At 45.6% G+C, this 17242-nt stretch overlaps 1 protein-coding gene across 1 annotated transcript in view; it reads right to left on the reverse strand.

The window, feature by feature from the left end:
- Nucleotides 1–17242, reverse strand: part of LOC147722400 (leucine zipper transcription factor-like protein 1) — a 353962-nt gene that overhangs the window by 274118 nt on the left and 62602 nt on the right. The window contains exon 3 of the mRNA XM_086964922.1: nucleotides 15190–15384. Within this exon, the coding sequence (XP_086821048.1) occupies nucleotides 15190–15384 (195 nt within the window). The remainder of the gene's footprint in view (nucleotides 1–15189; nucleotides 15385–17242) is intronic.

The raw sequence follows: 17242 nt of genomic DNA on the forward strand, positions 1-17242 counted from the left end.
ATTAGAGGCTCAACTGAACCCTTTCACCCCGCCTCCTGTGGCCTGCATATTGTGTGAGCTCTGCCACCCACTCAATTGACCACAATAGTCCTCTACCCCTCCACCCCAAATATATGATTTACTCTCCCCCCCCCCCCCCCCCCAGTCACTCCTGCTTGCACATTTCCTGCCCCATTCCTCCAGCACTCTTGACTGCCCCTTCCCCAGGTTTCCTCAGACGTTCGCCATCTGCCACACCCTAGACCGGGAATCACCCACGGCCACCCAATAGCCCCTACACCCACAAGACAATTAAACTTATCCTCTAAACCCAACAATAGTGCTCACTTCTTCCCCAAGCTGCCTGAGATGCACCTGTTCACCTCTCTGTTTTCACAGGTGTGACAGTCGAAGAACAGCAAACCAAAGCCTGCCATTTGAGGATGAGAAGATGCAGCATGGAGCCCTAGAGGAAAGAAAGTATGCAAAAAAAGATGCGCGACTCTTTTAGCAGTGCGTTTTTAGGTCTCGGCTAAAGACGCGCGTAAGCGCGTCTCCGCCGAGATCTTATGTCACCGAGCGTGCTTCCCAGGAGACAGTCCTGGCCGCGCGCATTTCCTGTTGAGGCGATTGCCGCGGGCCGCGCGCTCAGCCACTGTCTCCTGAGAAGCTTCAAACACGCCTGCGCATACACGCATACACACACGCATGCACACAGACACACACATCCCCACCAATACGGGAGCCGCCCGCTCGCCCCCACCCCGCCCCCCAGCCGACAGATGCGCACCTTTTAAAAACTCTCCAGCAACGGGCCCCTTATGCCGTTACTACTCCGGTGATCAACCATTTTTCAGCGCTCGCTATGCCACCCCACTCTTCACATCGCTGATGTTCCTCAATTGCCCACTATCCCGGCACTCTCGCCCCCCCTTCGCATGCCTCCCAGTGCCTCGTCCGCTCTCTCCTTTGCCCACGATACTGCACCCACCCCTCCCCCACCTCGCCTCACACTCTACGCCGCACCTCTTCTGACAATTCCCCCAGCGCCCACGCACGCACATACATAGACACACACCCCCGGACACACACACACACACACACACACACACATACACGCGCGCACAAGCACACACACACGTGCACCAAGGCCCCCCATCGCACACATACATATACACACACAAGCGCACCCCCCCCCCTCTACAAGTAAGGGCACTTACCGCCACTCCGGAGATCTGCAGCATCAACCACTGCTCCTCGGGCCAGACACTCGTGGGTGCGGGCTTCGCGCACAAGGCGGAAGTCCCGCCCCCACCATAGCTTTCGTTTTCAGGAGTGCGCGCGCCGTAGCGAACAATGGTAAGACTTTCATTCTCAGCCAGCCCATCATAGGAGGGTCACGCAGAAGGGGGCGTGCTTTGTGCTTCCTCCACAGCCCCGCAGAGGAAATAAACACGGGGCCAGCCGCGTAGCTAGGTGGGGGGGCGGGCTCATCGTCTCGTCATTTAATGGTACAAGTATCTTATTCAGGACTCGAGGTGGTGATTCCATGGCGCCGCGCGGCTGTGAGTCAGACAGCATGACGCAGGGCTGGGCCCAACTGATACAATTGGACAGTGGCGCAGCGGAGAACGTCACGTCCTGCTGCCATCCTGCTGCCATCTGGCGCAGCGGGAAGTTCAAGCGAAAAAGCCAGCACAGTGTGGGCTCATTGGTTTGCAGGTAGCGCCGCGCTCGGCTTTCTCAGCATTGCTGTCTGCTCGTAGGGGCCCCCATGCTGTGGGGCTTATGATGGGCGCCACAAGTGAATGCGATTTTGCCATACCCTGCTGAGGAAGAGTGCAGTGGAGTGATCGGACATCGTGGAGTCTTCCGTGTGACACCCACTGAACGGTAAGATTGGTGCAGCAGCCAGTGCCAGGCCCGATAGAACTTAAATCAGGGACAGACTGTCAGCCGGAACTAAGGCTACCCACCTCTTAAAATGAAATGATTACCGCGAAGGGGGGGAGGGCGGAGTGGATCATGGTCTGAGCCTGGCATCAGGGAGAGGGGGGCGGGGGGAGTGTATCAAGGCCTGAGCCTGGCATCAGTGCTGCAGAGTCCCCAACCGGCCAGTCAGGCTGCATGCATCCCTGCACTTACATGATTTCTCTCTCGCTCACGTACTCGCAGCAGCTTGCCCCTCCCGCCTCTTGTGCCTTAAGAAGACTCAGTGCTTGACCTTTGTGCCGACAACCACCTTGGTTCACTGTGAGCACAAAATATGCTGGTTCCTCAGGCACAACGGTAAGGCCCCCACTCGGGTTCTTCTGCCACGCCCGGGGGTCTGTTTCGAACTTTTAGCGCTGCAGTCCTTGCCGCTCCTGTGTCCCCACGTAACCCCATGCTTAAACCAACACTAATAACAGGAGCACGCTTTGTACGTTCTAAAAACTGCAATGTTAGTTACACTGTACTTTTAGAGTCCTGGAACGGAGCGAGCCCGCAGTGTCATGTACTAATTCGTTTTAATTGGGCCGCGCCGGTGACTCTGCTCAGTGGTGTGTAGGTCTCTGTGAAAGCTGTGGTGTGTTGTGATCTGTGCAAAGAAGGGGGCGGGGGCAATAATTATTATTTTTGGTATCACTAAATTGATGGGTAGTTTATGAAATACTGCCGCTGGCTGTGTACCTCAGCTGCTTAGTGCTATTTGTTGCCCAGTCAATGTCTGTGCCTGTCTGCAGCAGAGTCCACGAGTCAGCGGTTGACTCTTAATTTTAAATGTGCTTTCAATACCTGCAGCCTGGATGTCCCCTTATGAGCGTGGGAGACACAGTAGGGCAGAGAAGCGCCTCAGAACTCAAGGAGGGCTGGAGGTTCTGGGTGGTAGTGGTGTGTTAGAAGCTGCCCATCTAGCACATTCACACATGTATCATGACCCTACATGTGTGTCAGCAGCCTGGGTGACCCCTTAGAGTTGTGAGAGGCATGGTAGCGCAGAGGGAGCACCTCAGAACTTAGGGAGGACAGGAGGGGACGTGGATCATTGGTGTTAGGTGCTTAGAAGCACAGTGACTCACACATTTACACCTGTAGTACAAGGCTGGGTGTCCGCTATGGAATGTGAGAGACATAGTAGGGCGATTAGAGTGCCCCAGAACTCAGGGAGGCCGTGGCTGGAGATCCTGGGGGTCATGGGCATGAGGTGCGTAAAAGCAGCGCGCCTCGCACATTCACACTGAAGTGCTCTTCCATTTCTGGTGCTTTTTAACAGTTTTAAGATCTTAGAGTTTCTCATTCCTCAGATGGTTGTAATTCCTGATATTTATATGCTTCCCTCGTCCTTATTACTTGATTTTGCTCGCGAGAAGGTGTCACTCATATTTGTTGAAATGTCACTCATAATTGCACTGAAATTATGAAAATGTCACACATAGCAATCTGAAACCTTGGCAGCTATGCACATTGGCACTTGAGGGAGACTAGCATGATGTGCCTGTGACTTGGCCCTCATATTTAACTCAACACTTCCTGTCGCTTGATTCTAGGAAGCACTTACCGAACTGCAGAGTTAAGCAGGCTCATTCAACCCTCTCAACCTTTCTGGTTCCGATTAGGAGTATCTAATCAAGTCCAGATGTTTTCCTTTCAATTCTGAGATTTGCAGATCTGAATTTATAAAGGGGTACAGAGGATTGCAAGTCGCAGAATCCAAAGCAAAAATCCTGGACAAGCTACTCGTATAACTGTGTATCCTTCCTCCTAGTGAGTGCAGAGTAGTGAGTGCAGAGTGCAGAGTAGTGAGTGCAGAGTGCAGAGTAGTGAGTGCAGAGTGCAGAGTAGTGAGTGCATAATAGTGAGTAGTGAGTGCAGAGTAGTGAGTGCAGAGTGCAGAGTAGTGAGTGCAGAGTGCAGAGTAGTGAGTGCATAATAGTGAGTAGTGAGTGCAGAGTAGTGAGTGCAGAGTGCAGAGTAGTGAGTGCAGAGTGCAGAGTAGTGAGTGCAGAGTGCAGAGTAGTGAGTGCAGAGTGCAGAGTAGTGAGTGCAGAGTGCAGAGTAGTGAGTGCATAATAGTGAGTAGTGAGTGCAGAGTAGTGAGTGCAGAGTGCAGAGTAGTGAGTGCAGAGTGCAGAGTAGTGAGTGCAGAGTGCAAAGTAGTGAGTGCTGAGTGCAGAGTAGTGAGTGCTGAGTGCAGAGTAGTGAGTGCATAATAGTGAGTAGTGAGTGCAGAGTAGTGAGTGCAGAGTAGTGAGTGCAGAGTAGTGAGTGCAGAGTAGTGAGTGCAGAGTAGTGAGTGCATAATAGTGAGAAGTGAGTGCAGAGTAGTGAGTGCAGAGGAGTGAGTGCAGAGGAGTGAGTGCAGAGGAGTGAGTGCAGAGGAGTGAGTGCAGAGGAGTGAGTGCAGAGGAGTGAGTGCAGAGGAGTGAGTGCAGAGGAGTGAGTGCAGAGGAGTGAGTGCAGAGGAGTGAGTGCCGAAGAGTGAGTGCTGAAGAGTGAGTGCCGAAGAGTGAGTGCCGAAGAGTGAGTGCCGAAGAGTGAGTGCCGAAGAGTGAGTGCCGAAGAGTGAGTGCAAAGTGAGTGTGCAGAGTAGTGAGTGTAGAGTAGTGAGTGCGCAGAGTAGTGAGTGCAGAGTGAGTGTGCAGAACAGTGAGTGTGCAGAGCATTGTGTGCTGTTGAGTGCAGAGTGCTGTGTATTGGCAATGTTAATGACAATGCCATTTATTTGTGATTTAAAGAAAAAAAAATGTCATGAGCAATGCCAATAGCTCTACCATTAATGATGCCGAGACCATTGCATTGCAAATGCTTGTTATTTTATGGCACCTGCTCGCACTGGTAAAATGTTCCCCTTCTCTCCCATTCCTTGTAGCATGCTGCTCACTTTGGCAGGATGCTGGCCCTGGCTTACTGGAAGTAATTCTTAGCATATTGTGGGCATGTTGATGGTGCCACACTCCCAATGTAAATACTTTTTGATACATTAAAGGTAGTAAAAATAAAGTAACTTGCACACAATTGTACTTGCTTAGGCAACACTGGCATCGTTTACAACAGAGGACAGATCTGATTTTGCCCCTGCTCAGGTTTTAAGCAAAAGGTTGGACAAGGTGAAACCAACTGCATTTTTAAATGCATGCCAATTAGATCGCAGAAGCCCATGCATCTATCATTTAAATTTTGCCTTGTTCAGAAACGTGCCCCAAGTCAATAAAGAAGGAACAGGTACAGTGTCCACTTAATAGAGTCTACGCTTTTTTAGGTCTCGCCTGGTGACGCAGCGCAAAAGCGCTGTCGCCAGCGAGATCTAATGTTGCTGACTTGCCTCAGAAGTGAGACAGAAGATGGACACTCACAGGGCGAATGGAGGTTGTGAACACGCTCATGACCACACACGTCCAGCCACGCGGTGTGCACATCTCCTATCCCCCTTCCGTCGTCGCAATCCTCATGCAATTTCACTTTGTTTTTTATGCACACGCGCGCTCAGTTTAACATAATTACCAGTTTACACGGTGCCCTCTGGCCCCCACGGAGCTTTTAAATAAACTCTACCCATCGTTGGAGCGGCCCGCAACTGCTGGTCCGCTCAGGAAATAAACCTGGACACTGTGCTTTCATCGGCACAACCACTGGTTAGACGGAGAATCCCCCACTCACCCGGTCTGCGGGGGGAACTCCTCCTCTGGTGCCATCCTCCTGAACGGCGGCTGACTGTGGCGCGCTTCCGGAGCACTCCAGCTCCTCTGTAATTCTGACCGCACGATGCAGGGCTCTCTCCTCAGTCATGGGAGCCCCGCACTGCTGTCTGCCGCTCTTCACCTAGGCCCCCTACTGGGACTTGGGACTTGAGCTCCCGCACTTACTCTCTGGCGCCAGAGCTCCCTCTTCACCATGGGAGCCACGGAAGGGGACAAGGGACAGGCGCTGCCTGCACCGGCCATTTCTCTCCTCGCTGGCACTCTACTTCTTCGCCCGGTCCCCCTTCCTGGGACCGGGACTCCACATGGAGCCTGTAAGGCTCCGGGCAGCTTCTCCGGCAGGTGGGACTTCCTCTCCCTGCCCCGCCGGACAACTCTGACGCCCCGCCCACAGTCACGCGTCTGATGCCTGGCTTCCGGTTCAAACCGGGCTGCAGTGGTGACTTCTTCTCGGTGGAAATGAGGGGTAGGCTTCCTCAGGATTTAAACATATAAAGCAGGGTAGGATCCCGCTAGTTTTTTGTTGCCTTGGGCGCTTTGGCTGCCCCCTCCCTGGTTTGCACAAGCCACGCAGGACTTATTCAGGTACGGCGAAGTCGGCAGGCGCCGCCACTGGGCGCGAGCCACAGGCCACGCCGATGAGCACGCTCACGGCGTGCCAACAATGCGCGTATGTCACTCTTTCACTTTCCCTTGTTCTTACTAGTGATTACTTCTGCTGTTCCGTTTTGTGTCAATAGCCCTACAGAGGGTTATGGTATATTAGACTTTATTTTAGTTTCCCCCTGACTTGCCTAGCATCGTACATATTTTTTCCATGGCCATTTGAGTCTCCTGACAGTGCACGTTTTTTCACGGTTAAATGAGAGGTTATTCAAACATGGCCCTGTAAGACTGCAATGTTAATCCTCTAATTCATGGACCGCAGAGACCGCACAGAGCATTCCCTGATTTGGACATGCAAGTACTGAACTTCGCTCACATGGGACGTGTTAATATCGCTGTTAACCAGTTTATTCCCGTTCCGACTAACATCACTGTTCTTTTTCACAGTAGAGGTGCGTTTCTCCCCTTGTGTGTTGCTGAATGTATCACAAACCACTTCGCACCAATCAGTTTTGATCTTGAACACCCTTTATTAATATCCTTTGCTCCCTGTTGTTCTTAGATGCTTCCTTATTCTCCCAGAAACACAATGTCAGGGGTACTGAGATACTGAGAAATGTAACTTTCTTCATTATAACAACCGCCAGGCAAAGAATATTACAAAGTCCTAAATTCTACAGTTTAAATCCAGCATCAGCAGTGCAAGTATTTAGGATGTTTTATTAAATGCTTACACATAGTATACACACGTTCAACTACTGAAATACCGACACACACAAACAAAAAAATACAAAGAGGCACGCACACACACAAACAGGCACAAAGACAACCACATAGATAGCCATTTTTAAGTACTCAAATGACAGAGTCAGACACGCAAGCAGACAAGTGGGCAGATGAGTCCGGCCACTCAAAGACATACAGGTACACAAAGTCACAGAGGTCAGAAACACGCAGACACAGACACCCCAGGCAGATGCACACAGGCGAAGATTGCAAGACATCTACACATCTGCACCAATAGGAGACCATGCACGCAAACACAGGTCATGCAGCGCCAATAAAGTTATGCGACGTTTTCCGCACAAATATGGATGCGCTGCATTTGCAGCATAATTCATCACCTGCAGCATAATCTTCAGATTTTAACAAAGAACAAATTAGTTTTTATTTCACACAGTTCAAAAGTTACTAAAACAGCAGCGACACGTGTTGGCGGGTAGTTGAAGGCCCCTTGCAGAGGTTGACTTCTCTCCTTTCTGTTGCTTGTTGCTGTGCTTGGGTGTTAAAACGAGGTGCAGTGTATTATTCCCAGACAGTCTTAACAAGTGAAACAAGCATTTGCAATGCAATAGGTCTCTTATTTACGCGAGTTTAAGCTATTGGCATTGTAAATTACAAAGCCTTTTATTTATGTTTTAAAAACCAGAACAAAAATAAACGGCATTATCATTTACAATGCTAATAGCTCAAACTCGCGTAATTGCAAGACCTATTGCATTGCAAATGCTTGTTAGTAACATTGATACTGGTGGCCCATGAAAAATATTTGCAAAACTATAAAGAAAATAGCTAAAGACAGTTCATCAAGCAATCTAAAGTAGAGCGACCAACAGAACTGTGGTACCTTCGACATAATGCAAAGAAAGCAAAAGGCCATTGAAGGAGAAAGGCATACTTCTGAAGCAAGATCAGTGTCCGCTACCTGATACATGCAAGTTTTTAGAATTCCGCAAAATAATTTTGTAACCTAGCAAAAACAATGACCAAAGCTCCGAAATGATGGTTGGTTGTTTGGATGCAAAGTTCTATCACCATGCCACAGTTTGACCCAGCAGATTCTAGAAACCACATATGCATATCAATATCATTTTTCACTGCTCTGCAGATGGACATCCTGAAAGTATCTGCTCGCTGTGCCATAGGGGAAGTCACTGGCAAAGGCCAGAACTTAATTTGTGTCACACAGAAGCTGTGGGTGTGAAGATGGCAGCTGGAGATACCGCCTTTTTCACATCTAGGTTTCAAAAGATTCCCTGACTACATGTAATTAGAAAACTAAGGAGATGATCTGAAATGCAGGTGGGGAGTGCCATTCAATGATGAAGGCTTTGGTGAACACCTCCTTTGATTGCGAGGTTTGCGGCACAGTGCAAAGTCCAAGAAGCGTCTGCTTATACTATATTTTTCACCATGTGGGGCGTGAGTTCAGTGACAAAGAATGGGACAGGATACCGAAATCCCCCAAACGAGTATCCCGTAATCCAAAATTTAAGTTTATACAAATAATGATTCTGCATAGAGCATACCTCACTCCACGTCCGTTACATGTCATGTACCCAGTTACTGCTGATATATGCCCACGAGGCCAGGAACCGAATGCTGGACTGCTGCATATGTTATGGACCTGTCCCAGACTCGGTCCTTATTGGGAAATGATCCATACGACACTAGGTGCGATCGTCCCTGCATGTCCGTATGATTCTCCAGAGTATTGTGTATTGGGCTTAGGCCCCAGTAATAAAAGGAAGAATCTCTCTACACGATTTGTTGATTTGGCCCTCCTATTAGCTAAAAGAACAATAACGACAGGCTGGAAATCCGCCAGGCCCCCTAATCCTATGGATTGGCACGGAGAGGTAGTACGTTGGGGGAAAGCGGAGGGGGCTGAATTACGGAGGGAGGAATATAGGGGACTGCGTAAGACACCCATATCAACGGAGTGGCAGACACTATTACTTGACTTCGAAGCCCATGATATTACTGTGTAGTCGATGAAACACTCAGACGGAATCAGGAGGACGGTGTTACAGGGCGACACATACATAACCCCCCTAGATTAGAAGCATGAAGATAGGTGCAGTAGAATCTGGAGGCTTCCGTAGACAGAGAAGGAGGCGGAAAAAAAACAAGGATGTTTATGTAATAACTAGCTATGACTAGGGCATGTACAGAACAAATAGGTACACTAGAACTGAGTGCAAGAAAAGTTGTGGGTGGGGGGGTTGGGGTTAGTAAAATGGTTCATGTTCTATCTTATGTATTTGGAAAACTGCATTCTTTATTACTCTTTCTTTTTCCTTTATCCTTCATATATTACGCACAACAGGAAAAGCATTCTCCTTGCAATTCAAATTGATGTAACAATGTGCATGATGATGCAGAGCAATAAAGAAATAAAAAAAAAACTATATTTTTCAACATAACATCTGTCACTTTTTCAAATTTTTATGGCGGAAAGTAAAAAATTGACAGCTGCCATATTTCTACCTCCCTTTATTATTTGACACATTTCAGGAGGAAAAGAGACAAATGATGCATTGTTACTTTATAATAATGCCAGGTGTAACTTTTCAGCTGTTAAACCCGGAAAGTGATAGAAGTTACATTGAAAATAATAATGACCGGATGGTTCTCCGATTTTCTGTTGAGAACAATACAATAACGATACAACATTGTAGGGGATAAATTATCATATGGCAATTTCAAACGTTTCAATATGGAGGGGCCAGCCAGATACCAGGGGAGTGGGAGCGCCGACCCTAAGCAACAAGGGTGGGCGGCAGGTTGATGGTTTGGATTGCATGCCAAATTCTGACTGAAGATTTAGGAATATGAAGGTGCTTTCTCTCAGGTTCGATGGCAGTGCTTTTAGAGTTGCAGATGAGAAAGCTAAAGAAACTGTTGAGGGCTGATTTTCAGTCAAATTAGCAGGTTTGATGAGAATCAGAGATCCTTATTATTTACTCCGCAGGTGAGACAAAATATCCCCTGCAGCCCTCTAGCTAGATTCGGGCTTTTATTTAAGAATTCACTATTATACATAAGCAGGTGCGCAGAAATGCACTAGAGACTTTGCCTCAATGATCATATACTTAAGTTTTCCAAAAAACTGAACAGTTTTAAATTATTTATCGCACATGTCACCACCTATTCCTAAGTAGCTTCCTGTAGGTGAATTAACAGAGACACTAAGTATAGCCCTACCGCCCAGAGGAGAATTCACACTAGTAACAGAGCAGTGTTCTGTGTGAGGCAGAATGTAAATAATGTATATATAGGTGGCTGTGATGACTACATAAACAAACTGTAACTATCCTTGTTGCACTACAGAGCTGCATGAGAGTATTGTACACACCAAATGGTCAGTGAATATGGAAAGCTATAAACGTGTGATATCAACACTAAATGCACCCCATGTTCATACTGGACTCGGAGGTACAAAATGCACTTTCAAAGAACAATATTTTGTATTACTTTTTAACAGCTTTTTGGGGTGGGGAGGTGTACAGCACAAACCACTTCAGAATAGCTAGCTTGCTTGTTATGTAATCATGCATAGTGGACTAACTCATCAATGTGTTGAGCCAATGCCATCGTGTGTACACAACATTCCAGTGAAATATGGAAACACAAATAAATAGAAGGGTGGCCCTCAGTTGGCCTGGGTGAGCTTGCCTGATTAATCTTCTAATGTTAGCCTAATTTCAGAGGCCACAATGTGAATCCAGGTGGAAACATGGAGGCACTGCAGCTGCAAATTACCACAGATCCTTTTCACTTTAGGGGGTTTTAGGCCAGATGGAAATGTCTGCCCTGCCCACGAGCCCCAGAGAGGTTTGGCCTGATGCGAACAGAACCATACAAGCATCTCCCCATTTCTCCTACTCCAGGTTCTGGCTGCAGGGCCCAGTGAAAGTCATAGAAATATTAGAGAGGGGAGTTGGTTGTAGGGAGATTTATTTGATGAGGACAATGTTGATATAGCTCAAGGAGAACTAATTAGAACAGACACTAAACATGTGGAGACTGACTTTACCTGTTGCTGGACATGTAGATTCTCACTGAAATAAATACAAAAACAATGTGGCAATGCTTAAATGAATCTCTGCCACTGGTAATTACCTTGCGCAGATTTACATTCCAATGTCGCTTTGATGGCTTTGCCACTACAGACAAGGATTAATAATATGGCAATCAGCCTTGGTCTGCACAAAAGGGAAAACTGTCCAGTTCGAAAATCCTAGGCCATTTTCCCTCTGAATTGTAAAGCAAGCAAAGCCATCAGGAGTTTGGTATTACTCCTTACTGGACATTGGGCCATTGTCAGCATAGACCTTGGGGGGAGGGGGGCATCCTTGTAAACTCATTTAATTACTATCACTCTTGACCAATGTATTGACTCAAAGCGCTTAGTAAACAAAGTTTTACAATTGGTTTCTAAAAATGCCTTTGCTTAAGAACTCCAAGCTTTATGCACATTGTGTTTCTTTTTTAAACTTCTATCATGTTGTCTTACATGTTAATATATGAAAGACATTCAAAACACCCTATTTGGTACTATTTTCTGAAAAATTAAACAAGGGACAAACTACCCTTTTTGGCGCTATTTGTATCCTCATATTTAGTCAATGACACTAACACAATGTGTGTCACAATTCTTTTTCTGGAACAGTTTTGCCCAAAGGATTGCTTGAGGGGAACAGCGTTCTTAAGTAGTCTTGAATGTTTTTTTTCCCCCAATGTTATGTACATATTGAGCTTAAAATTCACCACTGGCCTTGTTTGCCCTACACCTTGCTCAGGGGGAGAACCCCTAACTCATCCCGTTGATGAAGTGAAAGTTAAATTCTTTCATGATTTACCAACGTTTTAGCTCAACGTGCTTAGGAATGCACCAACAATGTACCTAATTTTCTTTGCGAGAGGCTCAAATATCTTTAAAATAGTTGCTAGTATTAAAAACCTAACGCGGTGCCAAGACTCGAGTAATAACAAACAAAAAATTATTTGACGGAACACTTCTGTCACTTGGGATGTATTTCCAAGGTGGTATAGGATTGATGACTATCAAAAATGCATGGAGTAGCTTCCCATCTACTGGCTGCATGGTATGCTAGAAACAAAGCAGAATAGAAATTATAGGTGGGGTATCCTAAATGAGTTTTACATTTGAGATTTACAATATACAACGTTTATAGTCTATTTATGCTGTGAATCGTGGGTCAGTGTTTTTACAGTTCTCAATTTTTTCTATAAGACAATGCGAGTTTTAACTGTCATTTTAAAAGACATTTTAGATGGCTAATTATGTTACAATGAAAGTAGGCATTTTATTTATGTATTTGATATCATAGATATGCATAACTGAAAAATGTTTTAATTTTACTTGTAGGCTGTTATTCGGTAACCTAAAACGAAGTTTTTGCTTGCTTACATACTCACTTTTCTCACTAAAACATACTCTCTAAAATAATTTTCCTGGGGCGTTAGTTTTGGCCAATGTTTATGTGGTCCTTAGTTAATCAAGAAACCATCATTGTGTCACTGATCGCCTCCCCGAAAGAGTTTATGAATATATATGTTCTTGTCACAGTTGTGTCATTTCTCTACCTCTGGAGTGTGATTTGTGAGCTGAAACACGTCAGAAGAGTAGTTCTATAAATGTTAAGATAGGAGAAAATAACAGTGATACAATTAATAGAAAGGACCAGACACAAATAACTATTTTACTTTAATGAAATGACAACTGGAGGAAAGAAGCCACTGTGGTCAAGGTGGAGCTGCACATTAAGAGAAACGAGGAATACAAGAATAAGGTAAAAAGAAAATAACTGAGAGCTTTATTGTTTAACAGAAAAAGGAGGAGATAACAAGTTACTGTCTTTTACTCTTGTTTCTACATCATATATATTGTCATGGAAATTCTAAACACTGATTGTTTTCACCCAAATGCCTGATCCAGTTACATTTGTGAACATATTTTTCTAAAAATCCCTAAAAAGGAAAATTGAAAGGAAATGGGGAGGTTGGCAGCCAGCACAATCTCACACAACACTAAAACTGGTGTCTCATTTGAAGGCAGTCAGGATGAAACTAGAATATAGTTCAGTGGCAGTTGAAAGGCATTCATTCATTCCTGGGGCCTTTCATACAGAATGTCATTAACATCTCCCTCATCAAAGGACAAGTCCCAGCAGATTGGAAAAGGGCGGTGGTAAACCCAATACGTAAGAAAGCGGCATCCCCATGGACCGACCTTTCCAACCTGCGTCCCATTTCACTACTGCCATACATCAGCAAGATAGCTGAGTAGCATGTGAACACCTATCTGTCACAACATCTCGAAGCGACGGAGGGCCTGGACTATTCACAATCCGGTTTCAGGCCGAACCACAGCACCGAATCAGCCCTTCAAACAGTGACCAATAACATCAGAATGGCACTGGATGAAGGCAGCTCTATGATTCTGGTGCTGTTGGACCTCTCCGCCGCTTTTGATACGGTGTCTCACAAAGTGCTTCTTGAGCGATTAAAGGACGTAGGACTGGAAGGTGTGGCTCTGGCATGGATGGAAAGCTTTCTGTCAGGCCGTTCTCAAGAGGTTAGGCTGGGCTCCCACAAATCTATCTATAGGGAGCTCAATAAGGGAGTGCCACAGGGTTCTTGCTTAAGCCTGACACTTTTCAACGTGTATGTGGCTCCCCTGGCCAACCTAGCAAGATCATTTGGGTTTACTCCGGTGTCGTACGCCGATGACACCCAACTCCTCTTTCCCTTTAAAGACCGGACACCTGCAAAAAAAAGATCTTTTGCAGAGGGAATGAGAGCAATATCTGCATGGATGTCATCAAACTGTCTCCAATGCAACATAGGGAAAACGGAGGTCATGTTGTTTGGACAAGCAGCAGCACACTGGACACCTGAATGGTGGCCCTTGGAATTAGGTCCTGTTCCTAGCCCTAAAAACACGGTGAAAAATCTTGGAGTGCTATTAGATCAGACACTCACTTTCAAGGACCACGTAAATCAGGTGGCTAGTACCTGTTTTCGAGCCATTGGAATGCTAAGAAGAGTGTTTCCCTATCTGCCAGACTGCCACAGGAAAACACTTATGCAGGCATTAGTCATCAGCAGAGTGGATTACTGTAACGGCCTTCTATTAGGAGCAAATGAAGGGCAGTTTAAAAAGTTACAGGTGATCCAAAACACGGCAGCAAGGGTAGTCCTTAATGCTCCCCCCAGGACTCCCTCCCTCCCGCTGCTGATTAGGCTCCACTGGTAACCAGTGAGGAAGCGAGTGCAGTTTAAGACCCTGTGCACTATTCACAAAAGTGTGATAGGCGAAGGTCCAAAATATCTAGCCAAAATCTTCCAGCCATATGCCCCTGGACGAACCCTGCGCTCAGGCAACCAGCAGCTTCTGCAGGTGCCTAGAATAAAAAAGTCCAGACAAGGAGGGCGAGCACTAGCCCATCTAGGACCAAAGCTTTGGAATTCCTTACCTCTCGAGATGAGATCACTCACCAGTCATCTTACCTTCCGAAAGGTCTTAAAAACACACCTATTCCCCAGTAACTGATCCCCCTTTGTTAATATGTACCATTTTATCTAACAATAATCATCTGAGGATATTCTTACTGGCAAAGCGCGGAGATACCCCTTCGGGGGTCTATTCAGGCGCTATAGAAGAATATAAAATAAAATAAATAAACAATCAAGTAAGAGTTCGGACAGTTGTGATTTATCAAGTCATGATTGATCTCCAAGTGGAGGCTCAACAAATATTGCCTATGGGCACAATCCTCAATCCTGAAAATAACTAGAGCAGTCCCCCAGGAAAAGGCTTTCTGACAATGTGGTACCAAGATGGAACATGTTATAGAGGAATGTGAATTATGAAAGGAAAGTTGGAAGAGTGATGGGTTGATTTTGACTTTAAATTTACATTAGCAAATCCAACAATATTTGCACTTACTTAAAACGTTTGTGAATGAGGACATGCCTTCAAAGTGCGCTTTAATGCAATGGCAGGGTGGCAGCACAGATGCCACCCAAGACTTCCTGAATTCAATAGCATGAACACTGTTTTACAAGTAAAATTACGGAACATTAAACATTTTCTTAGAAAACACTAACTTACCGGTTTTCTAGCTCAGAGATATCGGTCTGTAACTTCAGGTGCCATTTCTCAGCTTGGAAAAAGAGCTGACGTAGCAGAAGGACGTTGGTATGTGTGGTATTAATGAGTTCTGTTTCCACTTCACCATGCACCACAACTTGTAAACCATTCAACATCTCAGTTACTTCGTCAACGGTGAAAGTCTCGTCCACAAGCCTGAGGAGAAGAGACAGGGTGCAATAAAATCGTACTTTAGAACACCTTTGCATAAAGGAAATGGGACTGAGGAAAATAACACTCTGGCTTGAATTAGCAAACATCATTGAGTTTAGGATTAAAACTTTATCCAAAATATCACTTATGTTCACTGAGATTCACTAGAAGTACTCAGTGTTACAGATTATATGGTATTCATAAACAAACTGGCAGTGAGGATTTACATTTCGCCTATGTTAAGCCTTTATGGACATCCCGATGCTTGCCTCCTAAAGCAGCTTGTGGTTGGCGAGGGGACGCCTTGTAATGGATATTAGTCCCACACCTGTCTACAGGGGAGGGGACAAAGACTTGGACGGCCAGCATTAAAGGAACTACTCCCTAAAAAGGTGAGTCTTTATGAAATCCCCTAGCCTCATCCATCATCAATAGCTCTGCTTAGAGTGCATTCTGGAGGCCATCCGTAGACAGCTAGGAACCGATTAAAAACGCTTGCATCTTTGTGTCTCTTGGAGGACATAGGATCACGGACTACAAAGACCCAAAGTAGGGCATCAGCTGACAGAAGTGAAGTCTAGGATACAGTGGTCCAAATACTGTTGGAAGTCAGAATAAGAACCTTATATGGAACTCCCACCTTAACCAGCAGTCAGGGCAAATGTACCATGTCTGAAACAAGCTTACAATGCTATAGATAACAAATTACAAAAATAAAGGGCATTTAAGGCCTGTTAAAATGTGCCATATAAGATACACTGCTTAATAAAAACAGTCTTATGCTTACAGTGACAGGTTCTACTACGATGCAGTAAAACAAACAAGAGAAAATGGCAGGTCCCTTTTCGGTGTGTGCATTCACTTGCTCCAGCCTTCAGTTTTATCACTCTAAAGCTGCTGCGAGCCATCACTGATGGCAGCACTAGCCTCTGTGAAGCAGTGATGTGCTGCGATTAAGGCACATAACCCCACAACAGTGCCCTCTTTACCCTAGGGTACAAGAAAGGAACTTGGAGCAGCTGTGAGAGTGCATCATCAATGTACTTCTACAAGTATTTGTAATGAATTCAGCTTTTGTGCAATTTTCACCAATATTTACTTACGTAGGCACACTCAAATTGTTTTGAATTGTGATGGTAAACAATGTATTATGGACACTTTTTAGCATCTACATTTTTATACATTTTGTTGTTGGAACTACAGCAACATTCACCATCACACAGTACTAACTCTGGTGAGAGGGGATTAGTACTGAGTAATTCTAAGGTCTACAACACTGAACATTCACGGCTGATCATAGCTTTGGATTAAACTATGACTGAAATAGCCTTCATGAATAACTATTCAGTAGACAAATTTAATGCTGAATTCTTCGATGCTGCCTGGAACGGTGCAGTGCAAAGTTTAAAACCCGTAATGCTTCAAAAATTAACAAGGACCCTGTCCCATTCTCACTCCACCATTAATGATATTTACTATGCCTCCATAGGATGACCCAGAAGAGGTAAGAGACTTCACAGTGCAAACTTTATTTTACAATTCTGATAGCCTATGTTGTCCTGCAGATACGTTTTCATTCCTTCACTCTTTCTAATTCCAGCTGCCATATCCATAACAACCCCGCTCACCCGCTCCTTCCTTCCCACTCAGTGGTCATGACCATGTATCTTTCTAAATCTGCTTGCTTACTGTAGCCTTCATGCATGCCCACCATGTCCTCGTCACAATGCCCTTTCCTCATCTCAAATAGGCACCCCTTTAAAGTTTTCTTCTCAATTCACCAGCTTACAGACCCTCCCTTTCTCTCCTGCCCAAAAAGAGGTTGATCTTCACACTCCTTTCCCATCAGCTCACCTGTTTT

Source organism: Lissotriton vulgaris, chromosome 4_1, assembly GCF_964263255.1.
Source record: "Lissotriton vulgaris chromosome 4_1, aLisVul1.2, whole genome shotgun sequence".
Classification (NCBI taxonomy): domain Eukaryota; kingdom Metazoa; phylum Chordata; class Amphibia; order Caudata; family Salamandridae; genus Lissotriton; species Lissotriton vulgaris.